Here is a 24,487-nt window from a genome sequence, read left to right as displayed (position 1 = left end):
GTTAAACTTCGAAAACTCTAAAAACTCCCTTATCTTGCTTTTAATCACCTCCTAAATAACTATGATGGGACAAAAGAGTTCTGAAATTTTAGCAAGGTTGATGGAGGAGGAGGTGCTGAAACCTGGATGCTGGCAGAGAAGCTGGCTGTCCTGTCTGCCTGCCTTTCTTAGTTTGGTTAGAGGAAACACTTCTGCAATAACAGGCAAAGCCAAAACTCTCAGAAAATAAAATACATCCATTTAAATCTATAATTGAGTGTTGACTTCTGTGTTGGGGTTGTAGATGAGGAAGGTAGGGGGGTTACCCATGTGACGTCCTGTTATCTCTGTGACATGCTTACTGTAGAAGGCTAGATGTGAGTAAAACTAATTCCGCCCTTGCAACAATGGGTCGTTATAGCTGTTCTTTCAGCAAGTATAATTTGAATTTGGACATCAAGAAAAAACAGATACTGTAAGACACTTCTTCACAAACTAGAATCATAGAATAGTTAGGATTGGAAAGGACCTCAAGATCATCTAGTTCCAACCCCCCTGCCATGGGCAGGGACACCTCACACTAAATCATGCCACCCAAGGCTTCATCCAACCTGGTCTTGAACACTGCCAGGGATGGAGCATTCACAACCTCCCTGGGCAACCCATTCCAGTACCTCACCACCCTAACAGTAAAGAATTTCTTCCTTATATCAAGTCTAAACCTCTGCTGTTTAAGTTTCAACCCATTACCCCTTGTTCTATCACTACAGTCCCTAATGAAGAGTCCCTCCCCAGCATCCCTGTAGGCCCCCTTCAGATACTGCAAGGCTGCTATGAGGTCTCCACGCAGCCTTCTCTTCTCCAGGCTGAACAGCTCCAACTTTCTCAGCCTGTCTTCATATGGGAGGTGCTCCAGTCCCCTGATCATCCTTGTGGCCTCCTCTGGATTTGTTCTAACAGTTCCATGTCCTTTTTATGTTGAGGACACCAGAACTGAACACAATACTCCAAGTGAGGTCTCACGAGAGCAGAGTAGAGGGGCAGGATCACCTCCTTTGACCTGCTGGTCACGCTCCTCTTGATGCAGCCCAGGATACGGTTGGCTCTCTGGGCTGTGAGTGCACACTGCTGGCTCATGTTCTTTTTCTCATTGACTAACACTCCCAGGTCCTTCTCCACAGGACTACCATGAATTTCCTTTTTGCCCAACCTGTAGCTGTGCCTGGGATTGTCCTGACCCAGGTGTAGGACCTTGCACTTGTCATGGTTAAACTTCATGAGGTTGGCATCAGCCCACCTCACAAGTGTGTCAAGGTCCCTCTGAATGGCATTCCTTCCCTCCAGCGTATCAACTGAACCACACAGCTTGGTTTCATCGGCAAACTTGCTGAGGGTGCACTCAATCCCACTGTCCATGTCACCAACAAAGATATTAAACAAGACCGATCCCAACACCGATCCCTGAGGGACACCACTCGTTACTGGTCTCCAGCTGGACACTGAGCCATTGACCACAACTCTTTCATGGGGCCATCCAGCCAGTTCGTTACCCACCGAGTGGTCCACCTATCAAATTGATGTCTTTCCAATTTAGAGACAAGGATGTTGTGCGGGACGGTGTCAAATGCTTTGCACAAGTCCAGGTAGATGATGTCAACTGCTCTACCCCTGTCCATCAGTTCTGCATCCCCATCATAGAAGGCCACCAAATTGGTCGGACAGGATTTCCCCTAGTAAAGCCATGCTGGCTGTCACCAACCACCTTGTTTTTCATGTGCCCTAGCATGCCTTCCAAGAGAATCTGCTCCAAGACTTTGCCAGGCACAGAGGTGAGACTGACTGGTCTGTAATTCCCCGTGTCATCCATTTTCCCCTTCTTGAAAATGGGGGTTATATTTCCCTTTTTCCAGTTGTTGGGAACTTCACCTGTCTGCCATGATTTTTCAAGTATGATGGCCAGTGGCTTTGCAACTTCATTCGCCAGCTCCTTCAGGACACGGGGATGGATTTCATCAGGGCCCATGGACTTGTGTACATTCAGGTTCTTAAGCTGGTCTCGATCCAGATCCTCTCCTACAGTGGGCCCAAGGTCTTAAGTTTTCACAGTCCCTGCCTCCGCCTTCCAAGACTTGGGTGGTGTGGTCAGAGCCTTTGCCAGTGAAGACCGAGGCAAAGAAGCCATTCAGAACCTCAGCCTTCTCCAAGTCCGTGTAGCCAGTTCTCCCAAAAGTTTCCGGAGGGAGCCTACATTGTCCTTAGTCTGTTTTTTAGCTGCTACATACCTATAAAATCCCTTCCTATTATCTTTAACATCCCTTGCCAAGTTTAGCTCCCGGTGGGCCTTAGCTTTCCTAACTTGGTCCCTAACTACCCGGACAACATCCCTGTATTCATCCCAGGCCACCTGTCCTTGCTTTCACCTTTTATAAGCCTCTTTTTTCTTGTGAATTTTTCTTAGCATCTCCTTATCCATTCAAGGAGGTCTCCTGGCCCTCCTGCTGCACTTCCTTGTGGTCGGGATGCAACACTCCTGAGCTTGTAGCAGGTGATCCTTGAATATTAACCAAGAGTCTTGGGCCCCCTTGCCCTCTAGGGCTATATCCCATGGAACCTTGCTAAGCAGGTTCCTGAAGAGGCCGAAGTCTGCTGTGTTGAAGTCCAGGGCAGTGAGCTTACTGCACCTTCTTCTCACTGTCTTGAGGACCTCAAACTAATAATATTAAAGTTTCTCTTGCTAGAGTAGAGCAGTTGCTGACTATATTTCATGTACTGTGGGCCTGAAAATAGTTTATATATCATGACCATCCAAACTTGTGCACTTTGGAAAATGAGTATTGCCACTACCAGGATTATTAGGATCTGCTGTCTAGTAGAAGGATGGTCACAGTGGCTCTTTACTTAAAACTTTGTCTTGAAATTCACTGTTACAATCCTGCCATTTTTTGTTAAGCCGTGTTTTATAGCTACAGAGATGAACTACTTGAATCTTATGATCAAGTTGCAAATTAAGATTTCAAGGGCTGTGGATTGGCTAGAGTTCAGTCTTTGGAGAACCAGGTCCTGTCATGGGTTGATCCACCCTGCAGTAGATGCTGCGGTATGTGTTGATGCTGAGACTTAGAATTCTTCTCACTCTCTACAGACTGGGCCTGAACTTAGGGCCCATATTTCTTCTATACCTCCTTGCAGGGAAAAAAGAGAAGCACTTGTAGTTGGTGGGAGCTGAGGGGACAGTTTGGTCCATTTCCACCAGCCTTTCTTGCTGCAGGATGAGGAGCTCAAGTTCAGCTCCAGGAGACAGAGGAAGGAAGTAGGAGAGCAGGACTTGAGTGAATGCAGTTGCAGTAAGGGCACTTTATGGCTTTTTGTATCCTTTTTGTATTCTTTAGTAATAGGATAGAAATTCTTTTAGGCTTCCGGTGCAACTGGAGTAATGATATGTCATTCCTGTTGAAGGCATGTTGCTTTGTAGGGTCTTACTGACTTCAAGGGACTCTGCATGGATTTTTGCCCACTGCCATCAGTGAGGCGTTTCACATTACTTTGCTCAACAGAACTGTGGGTCAGACCTTGCTTGTGCTTTGAAGCATTAGAACAGTGAATGTGGAGATTAGCAAATAAATAACATGTAAGTTAAGGGTCTGAACTCTAACCTTGTGTCAGCATTCATCCTCTGGCTGTCCACAGCCAAAAGGCTACCGTAAGCTGAATTATAGGACAGTTCTCAGATTTATTGGTTGTTAGTGTGCTTAAACTGGTGTCCTAACTGCAGCTATGGCAGTAGCAAATGGGTATGAAGCACACAAATTATTTTCTAAAGCATTTTGTCTTCACTGCTGTGTTACTGCTATATCCTGGTTTTCATTGTCTAAACTTACAGAAGACTATTTAACTTTACACTGAATTTTCTTGAAACCAGTTCGAAACCTTTTCTTGACCCAGAAATTATGAAGAAAACATTAAGGTTTTAAAAGAAACCAGATTTTGATTGTACTAATAATTTTTGATTATTGATCAAATCAACATTTGATTGTTCTGAGATAATTCTCTGTGCTGGTTTTGCAATTACTTCATATGGGTCTTTGTGAGTTTGGTCCAGCACTGACAAGTTTGATTTGTAGCTCTTGGGATACACAGAATTCAGTAGTTTTTCCAAATTCTGTTGGAACAGTCCTTTGTAGGGTAGATGGTGTGTGAGCCAATCCTGTTCACCTGATGCTTCTAGAAGAGCCTTTTCAATGGCATGAGTCAGTGTCCTGTTAGTTTAGTTGAATTTGTGGATATTCTTGTTGAGCAATATGCACTGTAGTCACAAAAGAGAAAGTTCTAAATGAATTGTGTGAGGAAACAGACAACAGCCAGAGCTGATAGTGTGTGAACAGCTTGCATATGTATGTAGACCAGCAATGGACATCTGTTTGTCAGTGTCTACTACAGCTACCTGAGGGCTATACCTTCATCATCCTCTATTCTTTTTTCTTGCTTCTCTATGATCCTGCTTTCTTGAAAAAAGACTCCATCTTCTTCCTTTTTGCTTTTCAAGTTCTACCTGCTTTTCTTCAAGTAGCAGGTCTTGGGTGCCTGTTTTGATGCAGAGAAGCATACATGAGCAGTGGAGGCAGTTCCTCTGCAGAGTGGTTGCCATGAATCATGTATCTATATGTGTACATACGCATGTGTAGTGAACACAAAATGTATTGTATGTATAAATGAGTGCTAATGTCAGTGGAGAAGCTGTACCAGTCTATATTTGAGGGTTAAATTGTTAGTGGAGAAATAAAATCTTGATAGTTTTTGTTGTTTTTCTTGGAAGTCTTACCTCAGAAAATGTATTGATGGTAATGATTTACTCTGGCTCCCTAATCAATTAATGTGTGTGTAGATATATAAAAAGATATATATATGTATATATATAGTATCTTATATGAGACCATTTCAGAACTGAGAATAGATCTTACCTCAGACCACAATTTATCTCCTAGTTTACTTGCAAAAGTCTAAATAAAGTACTTCAGCTCCAAAATACAAAGCAAAATCTGATAAAAAAAAGAGGTCTTTTTTTTCCCCAATTAAGTCTCCGCATGAAAGCAAGATGTGAGTAGATGTGTAGGAGGCAGTTCCTCCATTAGTCACACATTTGTTCCAAATATATACCGAAAAATACTGGGCACCTGGGGGTTTAAATAATTAAAATCATAATTATTCTTGTGAAAGACATTTTTTTAAGGGAAGTTTTTGTTCAGGAAAACTTAAATCTGCACCATGTTGTCTCTGCTGCAGGTCTGGTCACATGCCGTCTACTGCTTCTTTCTCATAGATCTTTAGACATGTTCTGGGTATGTTTTAAGTTGGAAGATGAGTTACTGTTCTAGCTTAAATGTTTATTTGAAAAAACAAGTGCAAGGGAAGTAATGGGCACATAGTTGAAGTTGTTTATTACACTAGCTAGGTTTTCTGTAGTAACTTAGCTATTACTCAAGCTAAGTAGGCTCTGGCAGTCAATGTAATGACAGATCTAAATTGGATTGCAGAAGGTTCTATGGATACCAGTTGTCTAAACTGCCTTCTGGCCTGGTGCCCAAGGCAGGAACATCTGATCCACTTGTAAAGCAGTTGCTGAAATGTCGCAGAGCTGAGCATCTTCATGTAGCCTGAATTGTCGGCTGGTGGCATCTGCTTCATGAGTGGATCCTTTCATTGTTAGGTATCAGCATCTGCTAGAGAAGTAGAGTGAATCACTGAGAACAAAAGTGTGGTTAATCATTCAGTTGTCTGTGTCTGACTCCTGTATTTGATCTATTTGATTAGCTATTTTAATAAGGCAAATGACAGCTATTGAATGTGCTGTGGTACACTGTAGGAAAAAAACCTACTTAAACACTTGAAAAGTGTTACTGTTAAAACTGCAGTGGAGGCCCATGAGTTCCACAGAAGTCAGGGAAATGTGGTCTTTGGGCATGTTGCTTGATGTGACTTTGGTAGAGTTAAAGTTGGAATCTCCATATTCTGAGAATCTGATTCTTTCGTATAACTTGCCTATATAGCGGAATTTGCTGTGGAGTAATTCTCTTCAGGTATTTTTTATTATTTAAGATACAGAAATCTGTTTTTAGGACTTATGCGTCTTAGTAGAAGAGCATTGTATGTTAAAATTTCATAACTTTTGATTATTCAAGTATGTTGCAGCTAAAACAATTGCTTATGTGGGTAGAGTAATATATTTTGCTGTCCTAAATATAGTATGTGCACTAGTTAAAAAATATTGCTTGGCCTTGTGTTTGATAACTTTTTTCTTTTTCCTCTTTCTCTGATTTTTTTTTTCCTCATACTCCTTAGCTATGTTATCACCGTCACATGGTGTTCCCCTGCACATGCTTTTCAAGTTCACTCATGATCTTTCTTCTCTGCATATGCCTCACTGTTTCTTGGCTTCCCTGCCTACTTGGGACATGTTGGCAAACCATCTGGGCTTCCTTTATTCCTTGCTTCTCTGAGCATGTTTTGCCTGATGGTGGCTGTCAGCAAAGTCCAGGCCCAATGGTGCCATTGCCATCTGTGGTGGCTTGCGCTCATCCTTGTATATTGATAGAGATTCAATTTCTTATTCTTGTCTCTGTTAGGCTTCCAGGCTCTCTGCTGTCTAGACACCATTCTGATGAACAACTGATGTGTTGAATTGTTTTTTCATAAACTGGTAACAGCCCACAGACCAGAGTTCTAGAATAGTTTTATTTTACCTCTTGATTGCAGGGAAGGCAAGACTCCCCTACGTATTTGGTGAGGCTTGGTTTGGAGAGTTGGTTGGTGGATTTTGAGTCACACTTCAGTAGAAATCTCAGATTTTTTGTTTCTACCCTTGTCAAGTTTGTAATGTACTTTACTTGTAAACATAAACATTGCCTTTGGCAAGAAAGTTCTTTCTTGGCTTTAGTAGTAGCAGGTACAAGCAATTTGATCTTTTTTTAAACCCAAGATAATTCTCTTAGCAGGCATGTTTGCCTTTCCATAATCCTACTGGTGTTTGGATTGGACTTTTTTTGTAGGTGGGAATAGTGTGGGTGTCAGCTGAAAACACTCCGGTGCAGACTCCAGCAAAGTCTGGAGGAGTGCATAACTATTGTTTGTGGCTTGCTAACAGGCAGATTTTCCCCAGTATAATTGTAGGAAGATGCTGAATTCTGTTTGTTCAGTGCTGTCTTGCCGTAGCAAAAGTCTATAAAAAATCAGACTCTCCCTATAGCAAACGTTTCTGCAAGCAAATGGGAATGCCATTTATCCCATCCTTCATGATGTTTATACCTCATCATGGGGAGGATTTTTCTTTATAAAAGGAGATGCAGAGATAACAGTGTAAACTAGTTGACTAATTCTTACTTAAATAAAAACCCTAATCCATTATTGATTTTAATAATAATGTCACTTGAATGTCAGAAGTTGTTAATTTTAGGATACTGTCACTGTCCACAAGTGACCAATAAGTAATATTTTCTGGCATCTAAAACCATTAAGGAAATATTGTCACTTCTAGTATATAATAAAAAAATGTTATATTTTGTATGTCTGTGATCATCAACATGAAACTGCCCAAACAGAATCACCTGGGGGAGAGATTTGATACTTCTCATTATTTTTTTAAAGCAAAAACTGTTTCTAGAAGTCAGGGGAAGGAGCAAAAAAAACAGACACCACTTCAAATATGGATGTGGTGTTAGTTCTTCTGCCTATTATTGGTGTACACATGGTGACTTCAGCTGTAATCTTATGAGGAGAGCATGTGATTATTTGCAACCCATTTGCTACCTTTCTTATGGCTCTGTTATCTTCATTGCTTGGCACTCTCCATTGTGACAAGTCCTAATTACATATATATATTTTTAAAGGTATGTAACTGAGGTAAGAAATGCTTGTACTAAGCATGTTGTTCTGAATATGTATGTGTAACTTCAGATTCACTAAATGCATCTAATTACTGCTTCTATTTAAGACAAAATCGAGTCCTCAAGTCCCTTATTTTTACCCCTTATTTTTCCATATGTACATTCACCAGGTGTCTTCTAGCTCTGTGTTTTTCAAATGACAGTTGGTCCAACTTTTTTTCTGTTCTGAGTGTCACTATGAATTTATATTTTAAATTATTTGTAATATCTGTTTGTGCTAATCAGTTTCTTCCTGTGTAATGTATGCCAGATTTTTAGCCTTTTTAATCATTTCCAGTTGTTTTGTCCTTTCTTGTAGCATCAGTGAATATTGATGGTGTACCATCAAGGGAGGAGCAGAGAAAAAGACAATCAAAGTTAGAAATTAGGAAACTATGTTATATCAGAAAGAAACAAAGATAGTTTATTTTGGAGAGGAATTATCACCATTTATATAAGTGGTAGTATATAAACTTATGGAATTAAATAGTGCTGCTGTTTCAGGTGCTTTTCTTTATCTTCCCATAGTACAAAAGGGTGGTTGCAGGCACAAAAAGATTCTGTATTTTTCAGATCAGTGGATTGCCACTTATACTAAGATTGCCAGAGGTGAACAGTTGCTACAATGTTGGTGCACCTCCTGTTTTGTTAGTAGGGAGAGGGGAAGATGGAGCTTCATGTGTGATATGGTTACTTGTAACATTCTCATAATGATGAGAAAGGGGAGAAGGAGGTTTTTAGAGGATGTACTGACCTCGAACTCACTGGGAGAGGCTTATTTCTGATGGAAAGCTGAATCCACTTTTTATCGTGTTCTGTACTGGAAAGAAAAGGTATTTGTATGTAAGTTATGTGGATTTTTTTTTTTGTTTAGAAACTGTCTGGTCGAATAGTCAAGGAAGGCAAAACTTGACTTAGAATTAATTTTACAAAACAGTTCCTGTCCTTCCAAAATAGTACACATTGCTGTTAGACCCATGTAAGCTGGGACAGGTTGTCTCCTGAGAGGCGGCCGATTTATTTGTTGGTGTTTTTTAGGTGCAAAAAGTGCACACAGAATGTATATGCTTGGCAGGGGAACAAGATGATCTTTAAGGTCCCTTCCAACCCAAACCATTCAATGATTCTATGCTGCGTTTTCTTTTAAAGCTTTGCTTCCAGTGTACCAGTACTTCTAAGTGTAGCAGTATTTCACTTGCAGTGTACCAGATAACCACTGCTGGCATGCAGTGAAGGCAGTGGACTGTAAGCTGTTAGCTCCCTCTGGTGGCTATATAAAGCTCACCTGCTGCACTTGTCTGTGCTGGACAGTTTTGAGGGTCTAAGTGCGTAATGTATTGTTTTGCATAATGTATTGTTGTGCACAATTAAAATAAAATAAGTGAAACAAAAATTGTTACTTTTAAAATTAATACAGGAATATGATGTGTTGTGCGTTTCCAGGGTGCCAGAGGTCTCCTGTAATCAGACTTCAGAGAAGTAGAAAAGTTAGAAGTCTCCTCTGTAGTTATTGTAAGCATAAGGGGATATTTCCTGTAAAATTTTGCTTTCCTTCTTTTAGTGGTGACATGATTCGCTGTTGATGTCCCTGAGAGTACCCTTAAGTATTACAGAACACTGAAAATAGATATCTCTAAATGACAAACTGAAATATTCTTTGTTAATGCAAAATTAGTTCAAGATGAGGTAGCCATGATTTGTTGCTCTTGCTCTAGGAGTGTGAATATAAATTACCCCAAACTTCCAAAATGTTTTGCTTTGTCACACCCAAAGGATTCCTTCTAATGTGGCTGTAATTAGTGAGGCTTTATGAGACTGCAGAGCTGTGAGCTGCAAGGTCAGTGCTGCTGAAAAGGCAACATCACTCCTTTTCTCACTATTGCACTGGCTCTGGCACTTGTCTGACTTCTTGAAGATTAAAGTAACAAAAGAGTGTTCATTCCCCTTGTCATCTCTTTCCCCCATACCCCTCTGGTTTTTTTGGGGGTTTTTGTTTTTTTTTTTTTTTGTGGGCTAGTTGTTAGGTGGAATAAAGCAAGGAGGTGACAGGACCATGCAGGTGAAAGCAGGAGGGGTGGGATCTCTTCTTTTGATAGCAGAGAGTTACTAAAATAACTCAAGAAATTTGCTTCTTAGTTCTCATGAAACTTCATTGACTAAAGCTGTGTGTTCCTAGAGACTTCAGAGTATTCCTGTTACTGCACTGCAGTAGAGGCTGTAGATTAAATGCACTTTAAATGGTAATTGGCTCTGAGAAAAGCAGCATATCACCAGCTGCTATGTCCTATATAATGCTAGCACAGCCTTCTGTGCTGGCTTCTGGTGAGCCAGGCCAGGGAACTGATCCAGAAGAAAATAACCTGCCTTTGGTGGGATGCTTTTCAGTGATCTCTTCTCCAGTCTTGTTCTCCGTGCATTTGCACCAATGCTTGCCCATGCAATGGCAGAAAAGTGGGGACTGTTTTTTTGTTTGGTCTGGTTTATTTGTGATAGCACTGACTGAAGTGCATGTGAAGGTGTTGATTCCTGCATTTTTGATAACCTACTCCAACTACTCTCCTGGCATTCAGTACAGCTGCTGGCTCTGTCGCAGTGAATGTAGCTAGAGTCCACACAGAAGTACTGTCCTTCAGACTGCAGAAAGCAAGGAGAGGCTGAGAACAGTTTCTGCTGATGGCTGGCTGCATGCAGAACTGAGGTTTTAGCTCGGAAGTGTCACATGCCCAGATTTGGTGAGGCTGCTTCTTCACAAGTTTACATTTGCTTAAAAAGTCAAGGTTTGGGTTTCTGCATTGGGTTGGAGTTCACTGAACCTCAGTGTCCTGGAAGGACTCAGGTGCTGCCATGGAGCTTACTTCCGTCTCAGTTGTTCAGCAGTGCGTAATGCCTCAAATATGTAAAAGCTTTTCTGTGCATGCATCTGCCTGCAACCTGCTGACTTTGTCAGTCCTTGAGATGCTGCTCCCAGCATGCAAAGACAGGCATGAGCTGAAAGCACACTACTGTCTATGTGCGTGCACAACGTAACACAAGCTGCTGCCTGCCCACAGGGGTGTACGGGCAAACACTGTGATGTTGCCCACAGAGCTGGTAAGAGCTGTCCTGGGGAGTTCTGCCCCCAGACTAACTGTAGAGCAGAGCGGATTTGTGAAGGGACAGAGCATGTATTCTGGGTCTCTTTGCAGCCACTTTCCTGTGCTGCTTACTTTGCTCACCTCACAGGCATTCATCATATCTACACAGGAAAAGTTCTGAGCATCAGAAGTTTGCTGTGCAAGGAGGAGCACAGCTGTTCAAAAGGACCTTCCTAATCCAGGAATCAGCAGCCTGCTTTCCCTTGCTTCATTTACTCAGATTATTGATTTTTAATCTGTGATGTTATGTGCTTATATTTAAATCTTATTTTGTCTTGTGTTTTATCACGGATGAGAGAATTAAATCAGATTTGTTATGTTTTATTTACAAAACTCTTGATCTTTTTGCTGAGGTCTTTGTGCTTTTATTCCCAAAGCAGTGGGTATAAATCGAACCAGGACTGGAATTTGGAGTTTGGAGTTCAGCTGAAGTTCAGTAACCTATGCTCTTGCCTTGATCTGGTTCTGCAGCTTGTATGCAACAAGTCTGTTTGCATGTTCCTTTCTCAAAGGCACACCAGTTTGACTTACGCTGCCTTGTGTTATCAGTCCACTGCAAGAATATTTTGTGCTGGGTGCTTGCTCAGATAAATCCCAAATAGCAGGAATCAGAGGATATTAGCAGCAAAAGTGGAGAGCAATGTGGTGTTGTGAGCAGTTGATGTTTTCTGCAGGGTTTTTACCTTGGGCAGCAGAGGGAATATTGGGGTTGCCCAATGAAGCGAGGCTGCAGTGCAGGCAGTTAGCTCTTGTTTGAGCCTGTAGGCAGTATCCCACCTCACAATGATCCATGTTGCTGCATAGTTTCATGCTTTACCTGTGGTTGATTTTCAGGTAGAAACCACCATGGAGCTGGCTTTCAGCAGCAGTGGAGCAGCAGGTGTTAACTGGGCAGCCAAGATGCTCATAATGCAAGGGGATGGGCATATAAAAGAATGGGCATAAGCACCTGAGGAATCACTGTAGTCATTCCCAAATGGGCTGACCCATCTTCAGACAGATTCCTCACTATCTTTAAGTTGTCAACTTTAATGTTAAACACTAGAGGGTAGCATGTTACTGCCAATACTTTTATTTTTAATCCCTTCAATTTATTCTGCAGGTCAATATTTTAAAACGAATGTAGAACAGAGAAAAAATAGTGCTTTATTTCCACAACTGTGAGAGTGTGTATCAGCATTTAGTGGTGTGCAAAGAGATTTTTTGTTTGAGTAGAAAAAGATTTGGATTGAATTTAGGTCTTTTATCTGTCTCCAGAAGTATTTTTAGGAGCACAATACTTAGAATTATTCACTCTCTGCATTATGTCTCAATATTGACCCTTATGTGCATGATAGAAGTATGCAATGGTAATAAGAGGCCATGACCAAGAGAGAGCAGGTGATTTTACTAAGAGATACTAGGTTTTGATTTTCAACAAGGCAGATATTTTTAAGTTCATGACATTGCTCATACATTTACAATTGCAATCAGGTTTTAGTGCTTAAATAACTTTTTTTGGTTTTTTTTTTTCCTTTTTTCTCTCAGGCACCACCTTCCATGGTCAATAATGAGCAACGCCAACATGCTGAGCACATATTCTTATCATTTAGAAAATCAAAATCACCATTTGCTGTTTGCAAACACATTTTGGGTAAGTTTTCATCATGAAGTTGGGCATGTACCTGTTTTTATAACTGGAATTTTGCTGCTGTTCTGCGGCTGGGAATATGAGCATCAGTTTTAATTTTGATGAGGGGTACTTTTTGACAGAGGGTGAAGCCTGTTGCTGCCCTTTCTGATTTTGTTTCTGACATCTTTAAAGCTGTAAGGTGTGTAGCTGAGTTCCTAAACTGATTTCATAAGTTCAGTTTCCTCTGTGACTTGATTATTGTAATACTGTCTAAACTGTGGAATTTACAGGACTGCCTGTAGTGTGATTGCTTGGCTTGAAGCTTCCTGTTAAATCAACCAACAATGCAATTTTAACACACCAAATTTTGCACTGGTGCTGAAATTTTCCATGGTGGCAACTTATTTCAGGTGAATGTTTTAGTAAGTTGCTGTTAACAGCCAGCTGCTGTGTTTAAAAAACAAACAAAAAAAAAAAAAAAAACTTAGGAAAGTTTGTCACCTGGTAGAAGCAACAGAGTATTGGTTTGAAGTTCTGTGGAATTATACCTGTGGGGAAGAGAGAGAGGTAAGTAGGTATCATCTTGTACCAGAAATTTCTTGGGGTTTAGTGGAAATGCTGTAAGTGTGGTTCTGTTACAAGACTTATAATAAATGTTTCTATAGGTACTGTAGAGACTTGTTAGAGTTTGGCAGCTAAATAATCTGGAAATTGCAGGAGCAGTAAGCATCCAAGATTCTTAATCAGTACCACTACATATGAGTGCTGCGGGGAAAGCAAAGGAGGAGTTTCAGTAAAAGCTGGCCAGAAAAACCTGGAAGTTTGTGGAAAAGAAGGCACACCAAAAAGACAAAATGCAACTTCTTTTATTTTCATATTTTTATTTTTCAAAAAAATTCCCCAGAATGATCACAGAAATATTAGAATTATGTTTAAAGTATGATCATTTTCATACTTAATTCACTCTACTTTTTTGAATGGTTATTTCTAAATTTACTGGATTAGAGACATACAGTTCATGAATATTAGGATGTCAGTATTGCAGGCCTACTACTGTGTTGTTAGATTACATTGTGATATATAAAGCAGGGTTGTTACACCCACTTCCCAACCAAATTTTTTTCTACAAATTAGCTTCTTCTGGTTTTAATATATTATAGCACTACTTCATCTGGTCTTGAAGTCTGGAATCACACTTTTTGCTTTATGGGTCAGCAAAATCAATGGTTTTTATTTCCACATTAATTTTTGGAGATTTTTAGGTGGGCAAAAGAGCACACTGAGTAACTTTGTTTGCAGACCATTTCAGTCTGTCATAACTGATATGTCACTAATCAGAAATAATGAAAGTTCATTAAATCACCACATCATTGTCTCAGAAGAGGGAATTCGGTGTAGCATTAATAATGAATGCTACATTGCAGACAGTTTTATTTCTGAAATGTGGCTGGTTGGAGGAATCCTGTTTATAACACCTTTTGGATGTCTAGAAATATTACACCCTTAAACTGTTCATACGTTACCACCATTGGGAAAACAGTATACTTCTGTATGGGACAAGATTTTCCTGGCAGTGCAGGCAGTTGTGACACTGAGACCTGGAACTGAGAGACTGTTCCCTAAACTCTGTGCTTCTTGAGTGTCTATACAGCCTGGACAAAAAGAACAGCTAGTTAAGACTTGGGAGTTGAGAAGGCAGAGGCAGGGATTATGAAATTAGGAACCAGGGAAGGGAAACAAGCTGCTCATGCTGAAGAATAGAAGAGTTGAAGTGTGCTGATGGGCTGTGTGCAGGTAAGGATGGGCAGGAACCAGGTGGCTTTATAAAGAAATAGAGGGGGAAAAAAAAAGGTCAAGACAAGAATTAGAATGTAGGTAGAGGGAGGTAACAAGGATGCTGGTGGTGTTCGTTGGAGAGAAGAGTGTATGAGCAATACAGGGAGAGCAGTAGTGAGGATGAGCATAAGGAAAAGGGGAACAGCCACAACCATGCAGTTCCTTAAAAAAAACTGGAGTCAAACCCAGGAAACATGAGGCTCTGTGTTCTTTTGTTGTAAGTTTGTAGCTGTAAAATGTACTGGCAAAACTTGTCCTGCCTTTCTTCAGTAACTTCAGTAGAGGATAATGGCACTCTGACTAATTATAAGCTTATACTGGGTGCTGGAGGCCTGAACTGTTAATGATTGTAGTTGGTAATGATTGGTTCTTGAAGGAGAAATTTCATCCTCTTCTTTTTTAATAGCATTCTCCTTTTGTGTCAGCTTTGTCTACTTTGAAAAGCAGAAGTTAACAAATGCCAGAATTAAAATTCCTATCCTGGAATAATTTGGCTCAGTTTGTATGTGTTGGACATATGCATTAATCTTAATTAAGTGGTTATTTAGTTTTCCAAATTAAGCTGAGTAGATTTAAAAGTGGTTTATTTTGATTTAAAGATGTTTACCTGTGTAGGGTTTAGACTTGGAGCCTGATCAAGTTACTTAAAAACATTTTAGCAAATTTGCTGCTATTTTGAGTATGGAACTTTTATATAAAGGAAATGTATATTACAAACCTGTGTGTATATAATTGAGGAAGAAGTTTGTTTTGTAGTCATTTAAAGCATATCATCTCATGACTGAGGTTTTCTGAAACAAACCCAGTTTTAGCCCTGGCACATTGCCCATCATAGCTCAAACTCCACTTCTTGTTCAGTAATTTTGTTTCACCATTTCATATTTTATGGTTTTGGCATCTGGTGGGTGCATCCTTTCTGAATATTCTTTTTAAGTTTTTCTACAGAGTGTTACCTCCTTACGTAGCATCTTTTTCTATTTTCTGTAGTTCATCTATATACAAATTAATCACATATTCAGATAAGAAGGTCTAGTGATTCCTACACTGTGGTTGGGAGTTATATTTTCATTGCTTCAAGATAAATGTGGGAGCTTGAGCAGGATGTAGTAAACCTTAAATGCACCAGTCTCTAAAGCTTTTGCTGTGATCATAAAACATAAATGTTTTGTTTGGGTGTAAGTGTTTCTCATTATTATATGTAATATACATGTAATTTTATTCACTTCTGGTTCCAAATGCAAGCATGTAAATGATAGAGGTGTCTTTAGTTCTGGCATGCACGTCAAATTAATCCTATTTTAATGTATCAGGACTAAATCCATCATAATTTTTATTTTGTTCCACAGTTGGTTTAGCATTCTTATTCCTGATCTTTAGCCTAGTCTCCTTGTGCAGCCAACTTTTCTTCCCCAGTCACTGATTCATAATGTTGGACCATTTGATAATTTGGTTGATTCTTTTCTCCCCTTCTGAGTTGTAAATTATTTGTTCTCTTAGCAACAAAAGTCCATTTAATAATAAAGAACAGTAAATGCCATTATTTTTTTTTGCTGGAAATACATACCAGCTAAATACATGTATGTCTTCTGATACCCAAGTTGCCTTTGTTTTTCTCCACAGAAACTAGTAAAGTGGACTATGTCCTTTTTCAAGCAGCTACAGCAATAATGGAAGCAGTTGTAAGAGAATGGATTCTCTTAGAAAAAACTAGCATTGAGTCACTGCGAACATTCCTTCTAACATATGTCTTACAAAGGCCTAAGTAAGTATAAAAATATATCTCTGAACAGATTGGATTTGCATAATGTTTGGGTTTTCCCAAGGTAGTCTTGGGAAGTGGTAGAAGACCATTTCAACAGTAACTTATCTTCCATTCTTCACATTTGGTTGACTTCTGTAGGGATATCAGCTTTCACTTACCAATTCATGCAAAATGTTTGAAAAAGAACTGCGCTGAAAATGTTATTGAGCACTTGTATTCAGGATTATTTTTGTGTTTACACAGGATTATTATTTGTGTTTACAGCCTTCAAAAGTATGTTCGGGAGCAGATTCTATTAGCAGTAGCAGTGATAGTGAAACGGGGATCATTAGACAAATCAATCGACTGCAAAAGCATTTTCCATGAAGTCAGCCAATTGATCAGCAGTGGGAACCCCACTGTGGTAAGTATTTTGGTTTGTTTCTTTGTTTTTTTTTTCAAAATTTAAGCCATTTGTATTAGCAGCATAAGTTACATACTTAGTGATGGTAAAGTCTTGCATGCTTCTCTTACCTAAGAATTAAAATTAATAGTGAAGTTGATAGCTATTCAAGCAATCATTTACCAAGTTGTTGATTTTTGAATAAGAATGTTTTGGGACTAGGAGTAGTATGTGTAGCTTTTTGGTACACAATTACACCATATTTTCTTAGGGAACAGGTTTCTTTGAGTAGCTGCTTTAAGTGCCGCTGGATTTTTGTGGTTTCTCTGTGTTTCTTTAATAAATTAGACAGTGTGATCTAGAATGGATTTTCCATTAGCTAACAGCTTTTCACCCAATCTTCCCTTTCCTTCTGTATAGTACTGCACCCCCCTGTAGCTCAGCTGTTGGAACAGGCTATGAGCAAGAGGCATGGACCTCTGCTGTTCTCTGGGTGACGGGTAGGTGGAGGGAAAGGGGCGTGAGGAACTAAACTGCGGAATGGAAACACAAAACTTACTCTTGATTTAATGTCATACTTCTAGGGCTAAGTGTTAACTTCCATACTGAGCTCAAAGTGGAAACAAGGTGTCCAATATCTATCTATGCATTTAGTGAAATTCCGTTTGCTATGCCAGGAGATAAGTTTAGAATAGGTCATAATAGAGGCATGTAACTAGAGATTAAAGAGAGGTGATTTTTCTCCTACCAAACGAAAACTTAAGTGTGTAGATTCCATGCTGAAACTTTAATGGAAGCTTTTCTCAAACAAACAAACAAAAATATAGAGGGAACCAGCCCATCACACTGTTGAGCATTTAAAGCAGTGGTTGTACAAGATGTGAGTGGCAAATGTTTAACTCTGAAAATTCCATCAAAGTGTACCAGCGGTAATGCAGCTCATGTCATGGTCCTAAAAATAGTGTGTCACCTCTTGAGCACAAGTGATACCCCTCTGTGATATGGAAATTGCAGTTACACTTGTAAACTTTAATTTCATAGTTATTTAGCTTAAGGTGAACATTTTAGTCTTTTGGTTGTGTATAACTTGGATAGAAATGGGTATCTGTTTAGAACAACGCTGAGCTCATGTTTTGTTTTGGTTTTTTTTTCCAGGAAATACAGCCTTGTTGTTAAAATACAGTTTACAGCTGAGGTTTTCAATTTTTATGCATTCCAGTTTGTATGATCTTTCCATGAAGATACAAAAGTAGAGTAGATACAAACCTGGATGTTGACAGAGAAGTCCCCTTTGAACTAACTCTTGCATAGTCCAACTTCAACAGCTGTGTTCTGTCCATGCAGTAATACCCAGGCATACTACACTGAACAGCATACATCAAGCTAAAACTGCCTGTTGTTAAGTGTATCATCCCAGCCTTACTGCAGAACAGGGCATGTTGCAGAGGAGCTCTGGCTGGGGGAAGGGGTAGTATTTCACTGTCCAAGTTCCACTCACTGCCACCATACGGAGACCAAGTTAGACTCAGTTTTTAATTTCCTTTTATCCACCTCCTTTCTTCACAAGTATTAATTTCGCCATAGTTTTTTCAAAGTATTTGTGCTCAAGCTTGAAGAACAATATTGAAAATGTCTTGAGTATATAAAGATGTTTTCTATTCTAGTACGCTAATATGTCTCAGTAGCAAAAAATGACGTGTTGCTGCTGAAACATCTTTTCTGTAAGGCACAGAGTATGTGTCTTAGTCTCTGGCAGGCAGATTATAAACACATACTCCCATGTATATATGAGGTTTTAAATTATAAAATAGTTATTAATAAAAATCTTCTTGTAATCTTCTGAGACTTTAAGAGAAACTGGTATTTGCACAGCTTCATGTGACACAGGTCTTGGTGTATGCAATAAGAAATGGTAATAAAATTGTGTGTTAACACAGTGTCTGCCACAACTGAGCACTGAGGGGTTCAGGGTATTCCTTTTATATAAATATACAACAGCTTTGAAAGGTTGTATAAAATAGGTAATAAAATTAAATATCCACCTACCCTTTCAAATATGGGTGGGTGTGTTTTGTATTTGTGTTCCTGTAATGTACAACCATGCCCATCAGGCTAGATGGAACCATGGTGTTGTGGCTGCCTTGCTGCTGTGTGAAGTCTCAGCTAAGGGTGCTTCAGGGTATATTATGAAGCTAAGGGAGTGGCACTGCTTTCAAGATCTGAGATGTACCACCAGGATTTGAAAGCATTAGATGCTTTCAAGATCCAAGATGTACCACCATTTACTTGTCACAGGTGTTTCTGCACTTCACTGGAGGCATGTTTGCATTAGTTATTTATAGAAACAGGCCTCCATCCAACTCAGGGAGGAGGCTAGGCTATGGGTATTGGGAGAGATCAGCAGATGTTTTCCAGCCCTCTGTGCCTTCCTGATTCTTTCCAGTTTCTTAACATGTCTTCCCTGTGATGTGATGTGCACTCTTCCCTCCAGCCTTGTATACCCAAATTTCAGAAGTCTATCATACCTGTGACTCCTGATTCTCTGTCAAGTCTCTTGATTGCTTTCTGTATCCTTCCCAGGCTTCTGCTCCATGTTCCCTCTGACCTACTGCCTATCCATTTGTGTCCTTCTACCTGAGGACTCTACTTAGCAGCTGTGAAGTAACATATGGAGTCAGCAGCAGATCATTTCATATTTAAAAATATTTAAAGCTCTCGAACATGCCTCTTAGCTGTTGATAATGACTTTCTACAGGAGTTTATAATAGAAAGTCCTTTTAAAAAAAGCAAAGTAGTCTCTCACCTGCTTCCCACTTGCTTTCTGCTCTCTGCTGTCTCTGAAGCTTTCTGGCCCTTGTCTTATAAAATAGGTACTTAATCTTTTCCATTCCCTGCAACCCTCCTCCCAGTTCCTGTCAGACATCTGTACTAGTTTTGTGTGTGTTAGGCACTCCTGCTCCATGAAATCTTCAGGACTTTTCAGTAACATCTCGTCACGGTCAAGTCAGGAAGGCTGGTGTAATGACAGCAGAGAATGTAGGTGGTACTTTTGCATGTGTCCTTTTGCAGGACTTGATGTGCTTAATACCTTAACTTCTCAAGTATTATTTTAGAATACCTTTAGAAATGGATGTACGTCGAGGGTGGAACATTAAGGTATGTTGAATAATGCTGTGGCAAACTGACATGGGAATAAAACTGATGGGTGAACTATTGAGAATGAAGAAAACCAAGGAGATGGGGGGGAACAACACCAAACCCAAAACAAAACAAAAAGTAGGAACAAAAAGCAGATTGGAAAGAAGAGGAGGAGAGGAATAGTGATGAGAAGAAAGTGGACAGGAGATGAAAAAGATGGGTTTAGTATCAAACAGTCTCTTAATAGTGGAACACAGTGTACATGCTAAGGAAATAACAGGGCACTAAGGGGAGGTAATACTACAGGGATAAGAAGGATGTGTGGTTAGAGCCAGGGTTTGAACCTGGAGTGTTGGATCTTGCTGTCACTTCTCTGCCATATGGAGCTTTATGGATCTCATGGACGAAACCCTCGTCTGAGAAGGGAAAGCAAACTATAGAGTCTGGCTGTCTGGTCATTTATAAATGAGTTTAGGTGGTAATCCTCTGGGAGAACAAGGATTAGCTTTGTAGTTCCTGGTTTTGTTTTTCCTGGTTCCTACTGTAACATCAGTACAAGCCATCCTGCTGCTCATGAAGAAGAGTCTGATCTCCTTCCAATAGCAATTTTAGGATCGCTTTAAAAAATCTTCATCTCTGGAGGACAGAGCTTCTGGCAGTAGACACAGTATCATAGGTGAATCTTGAAATGCCAAATGCATATTTTCTATCACCAATTTGAAAATTTTGGAGAACATTGTAGGCCAAGTTCTTGCCTTTAATTTCTTGGTATTTTCTTTTTCATTAGAATATTTTGTATTTGCATAGCTGGTTTAATTTGTCTGTCATCCATGCCAGAGGAACAAGAATTCTGGCCACTAAAGTGATTGATTTCCATGAGGAGGAACTGGAACAACCATCAAATGTATTTTGTTTGAAACTGGATTAGGATAGGGGTCACACCTCTGTTTCTTCTGGCATATGGGTAGGCGAATGCAGAGGGGTCCAGCTGTAGTCCTAACACTGGACTGGGAAGCAACAGAAGCTGTGTTTTTTAAGATCTACAATGCATATAGTAAAATGTAGTCTCTTATAAAACTCCATACCTGGAGCCTAATTTTTTCTGTAAATGCAAGACTTGTCAGGAACTACTGGAGTTGCTCTGAGATCCTAGAAGTTCCATCTCTCTTAAAATCTGTAAATCTGTTGTTCTGTTTCTCAGTGTTCATGGCTGGGCTAGAGTGGAGATTCTGATGCATCAGATTACCTAAAACTGCTGAGGAATGTGCTGTGGATGGATTTTACTCTAACAGTAGGAAATGTTAATAAGTAAAACTCTAGGCATTGATCTTAATTGAAATGTCAGTAATAATGTCTGCATAGACAACTACTTACAGTTATTTAGCATTTATTGTTATTTTTATTCTTTAAGGGGAATTTTACTTCTGTATCTCTCTCTAGCCATTGCTGTCTCATATGGTAGGGTAGGATTTGGAGAGGCTGTTGTGACTTGCACATTTTAACAAAAACACATATTATTTTTCTCCTTATACCCTCAGCTGTGTCTTCTGTTCTAATAAAAATATTACCTCGTCCTATGAACCTTACTGCTTTTGAGACATATTGAGTATAAAAACCATATGGTAAACCAGGATATTTAAGCTATTTCCTTCATTCTGACAAGTACTCTATAAAGACCTAAGTTAGTGTGTTAAAGATTGGTTTGGGAATTTTGGGGATCTAGAAAATACTCCAGATATGAGGTAAAACTTGCTAATAGAAGTGTAAGAGAACTTTAAAACATAAGTAATTTTTAGTAGTTTTATTAACCAGGGTGCCTTTTAAAGTTCTCTGATCCTTCTTTTGAAAGAGAGCCTACCTTACTGGAGATGTAGTACAATGAAATTACAGCTTAATGTTCAAATTTAATAGCTCCCAGTATTATCACTAACAGTAAAGCACAGTTTCAAAAACCAGTTTGGGAAGTGAGGGGACATGATCTAGAGGCAAGATATGTGACCCTTGTTTTATGTGTGGCATCCAGAACCGTTCATTTCCTCAGTTCTGTCATCTTGTTGAGGACCTCACCTGTAGACCTTGGAGACCCACAGGGAAGGAAGAAATAAAACCTTTTCTATGTGTTGCACCTTTCTTTTATTACTGTGGTGACACAAAAAGAAACAGGCTTGAGGGAATAGCGTCCTAAAGAAGTTTATTGACCTTTGCTCCATCTTTAGCACCTCTTTGTCTCAGGGGTACTGACCTTCTGAAAATGTATGTTCAGTAAATAAACTCGATATCTGTGGGACTCTACTTAAAAACAGCCTTCTCCTTTCTAATCTCTCTGTTTTCTTTATTTTATTTTTTTTCCCTTCTTTAAGCAGATCTGCTGTGCAGCACCGCCACGTAACAGCTCATTTGGCATATATGGCAGGCAGAGGTGGGTAAGAAGGATTAGGAATGAGTACTGGGAAAAGTGGAGGGAGAGGGAACACCTGCTACCAAAGAGCATTTGTCAGAATGATGAATATTTAAAGATGGGCAATACTGATGGTGAGCTGCATGGCTAGTCTTACTATTAATTATTTTGAATTTAATTGAAAGTCTTGGATTGCAACAACTGTAGGAGTGCAGATTCAGCTGGTGCATATCAGACAAGAACCTGGAGGATATGTTGTCCCTAGATAAATGGTTTTCAGCCCTTCACTTCCCCCTCCCCCCCCCCTCCTGATTTCTGCTTCACAACCTCACCTGTCCCCAGAGAAACAAAGAAAAGCATGTTTTACACCTTGTGCTCCAGCAAACTCTGCCTGGATCTCTTTTCGTTATTAGTAGAGGCTGCTACTTCCATTCTGTCTTTGGCCAAAGCCTGCATGCTTCACATGCCACAAGATCATCTTCCTGTGGCTCCCAGGGAGCCAGTGAGGAATTGATTAATTTTTATTTTTTTATTTTTTTTTTACTGTCTCAGCTCAACCTTGGGGGTATCCCTGCCTTGGATTGCCTCATTCCTCCCAAGAGAAGCAGGGTCTCACCCATTGTGCTGTTGTAGGCTTGGTGTGTTAACCTGGTGCCGGTCATCTCTCTTTGCGCTGTGGCTGAGGAAGAATGGGAAGAAAGGGTTGTGCTGTCTAGCCAGTCCCTTAACTGCTGACAGCACAAAACTGCAGCTGTGGGTCCTATTCCTATCATCCTGTCCCTGCTCTATAGCTTTTTTCCATTAGTTGGCTCATATGGGGAGGATCAAACAGATAAAATCCAGTGGGTTCTTCCTGGTCCTTGCTTATATTTCTTCAGAATATACTCAGGTTTTCTTTGGTTGGAAACTACTGCTTCAGCTCCTGGTTTTCTCTTTGTACATAATGGTATTTCTTTTGGCTCTGTGGCCATCCTGTTAACCTTTCCATTTGGAGTTGCTGCTTACATTCTGGGGATTTAAATACTCTGAAAATGTTAGCAAATACAGCTGTGCTTATTCAAGGAAGTTACGGAAGAAGTATATTACTGCCTTTATAAAGGAAGCCTTGCTTTAGACAATTTATTTTGTAAATTTGCTTTTGATACATTCTTATTACAGAGTTTCATCACCTAAGAGCAGCACAGCAGAGTCTGCCTCTGATAGATTTACTCTTTGATTCTTCCTGCTCTTGTGCAACTTAAAATTAGCTTGTTTAGGGATAGCATTAAATGCTTCTTGTGGCTTCCCTTTTATTTCAGTTACAGAGTTTACATTATATGAATGGAGATTAAAAGTCCTCTAAATGCATATTCTAATGTAACAGAGGAGATGTTATGATTTGCTCTGTTCAGGTGAGACTTACTCTTTTAAATATACTTTCTCATTTTTCTGTAGATAGACACTTGCAGAAGGTGCGAGTGTGTTGCACGATAATTTCGGCTTTGTAGTAAAACGAATGGTTTAATCAAACCTCACTGTATCTCTGCTCTGACTTCCAGAACAGAGGAAACATTTTCAGTGTGGTAGTTTGTTCTACTTTGTCTGTTGGCTTTTCCGCCTCAGAGCTGGTGTACCACATGTCAATTTTTTCCTAAGCTGTATTTGAACTCTTCTTCCTTTCAGATGCTTTGTAACCTAACTACTCACAAATGAAACTGTTCACTTACTCCATGGGCAGTCCAGGCACAAGTGTGAAATCCCTTCAAACATTATGGCTTTAACTTTTGTTATGAGGTACATTCCATTTGGAGGAATAAGCTACATTTAGTTGCATCTGAATTTCATTAATGATATATATAAATGTTTTTACTGTTAAAATGGTGCATGGTTTTTCTGTAGTGTCTCTGTTTTACTAAAGTAATTCAAACAGAAAACCACTAAAATGATGTTACTACTGGGTGTCTGATTGCCAAGTTAATCTCTTATCACAAGTCCCATTGATCTTCTGTTTGAGCAGCTGAGAGTCTATTTTATGTATAGCGATCTTTCATAAAGTTTATTCCTGGTAATAAAGCTAACTGGGGTGAGTGCCAAGCTATTCTCAGAGGCAGCCTGCTCTCAACAAGAGAAGTATTTTTTTTTTGTTAGATGGGGTTATTGTTTGGGTATGTACTTGTGGCAGAACTAGCGAAATTGCTAGCGAGTGAGTCAAACTAGGTTCAGAGGTGTACTCTTACTGGTATGGAGTTAATGGCATTACTGCGCAATAGACATTCAGATCTGACTTTTAATATGATGCCTAGAGTCATGTGCATTTTCTACTTGTTACTGTATGGTATTACTAAATTGGA

The 24,487-nt window shown here is 39.7% G+C and overlaps 1 protein-coding gene across 2 annotated transcripts in view; it reads left to right on the top strand.

The window, feature by feature from the left end:
* The window catches only part of XPO4 (exportin 4), an 82,753-nt gene that overhangs the window by 10,839 nt on the left and 47,427 nt on the right, over positions 1–24,487 (top strand). For both annotated transcript variants that reach the window (XM_005149754.4, XM_031049514.2), the window contains exons 2-4: positions 12,557–12,662; positions 16,098–16,239; positions 16,504–16,642. In XM_005149754.4, the coding sequence (XP_005149811.3) occupies positions 12,557–12,662; positions 16,098–16,239; positions 16,504–16,642 (387 nt within the window). The remainder of the gene's footprint in view (positions 1–12,556; positions 12,663–16,097; positions 16,240–16,503; positions 16,643–24,487) is intronic.

The sequence above is a fragment of the Melopsittacus undulatus genome, chromosome 2 (genome assembly GCF_012275295.1).
Source record: "Melopsittacus undulatus isolate bMelUnd1 chromosome 2, bMelUnd1.mat.Z, whole genome shotgun sequence".
Lineage (NCBI taxonomy): Eukaryota > Metazoa > Chordata > Aves > Psittaciformes > Psittaculidae > Melopsittacus > Melopsittacus undulatus.
The sequence above is the reverse complement of the archived record's forward strand: the minus strand, read 5'-3'. Positions and strand labels throughout refer to the sequence as shown.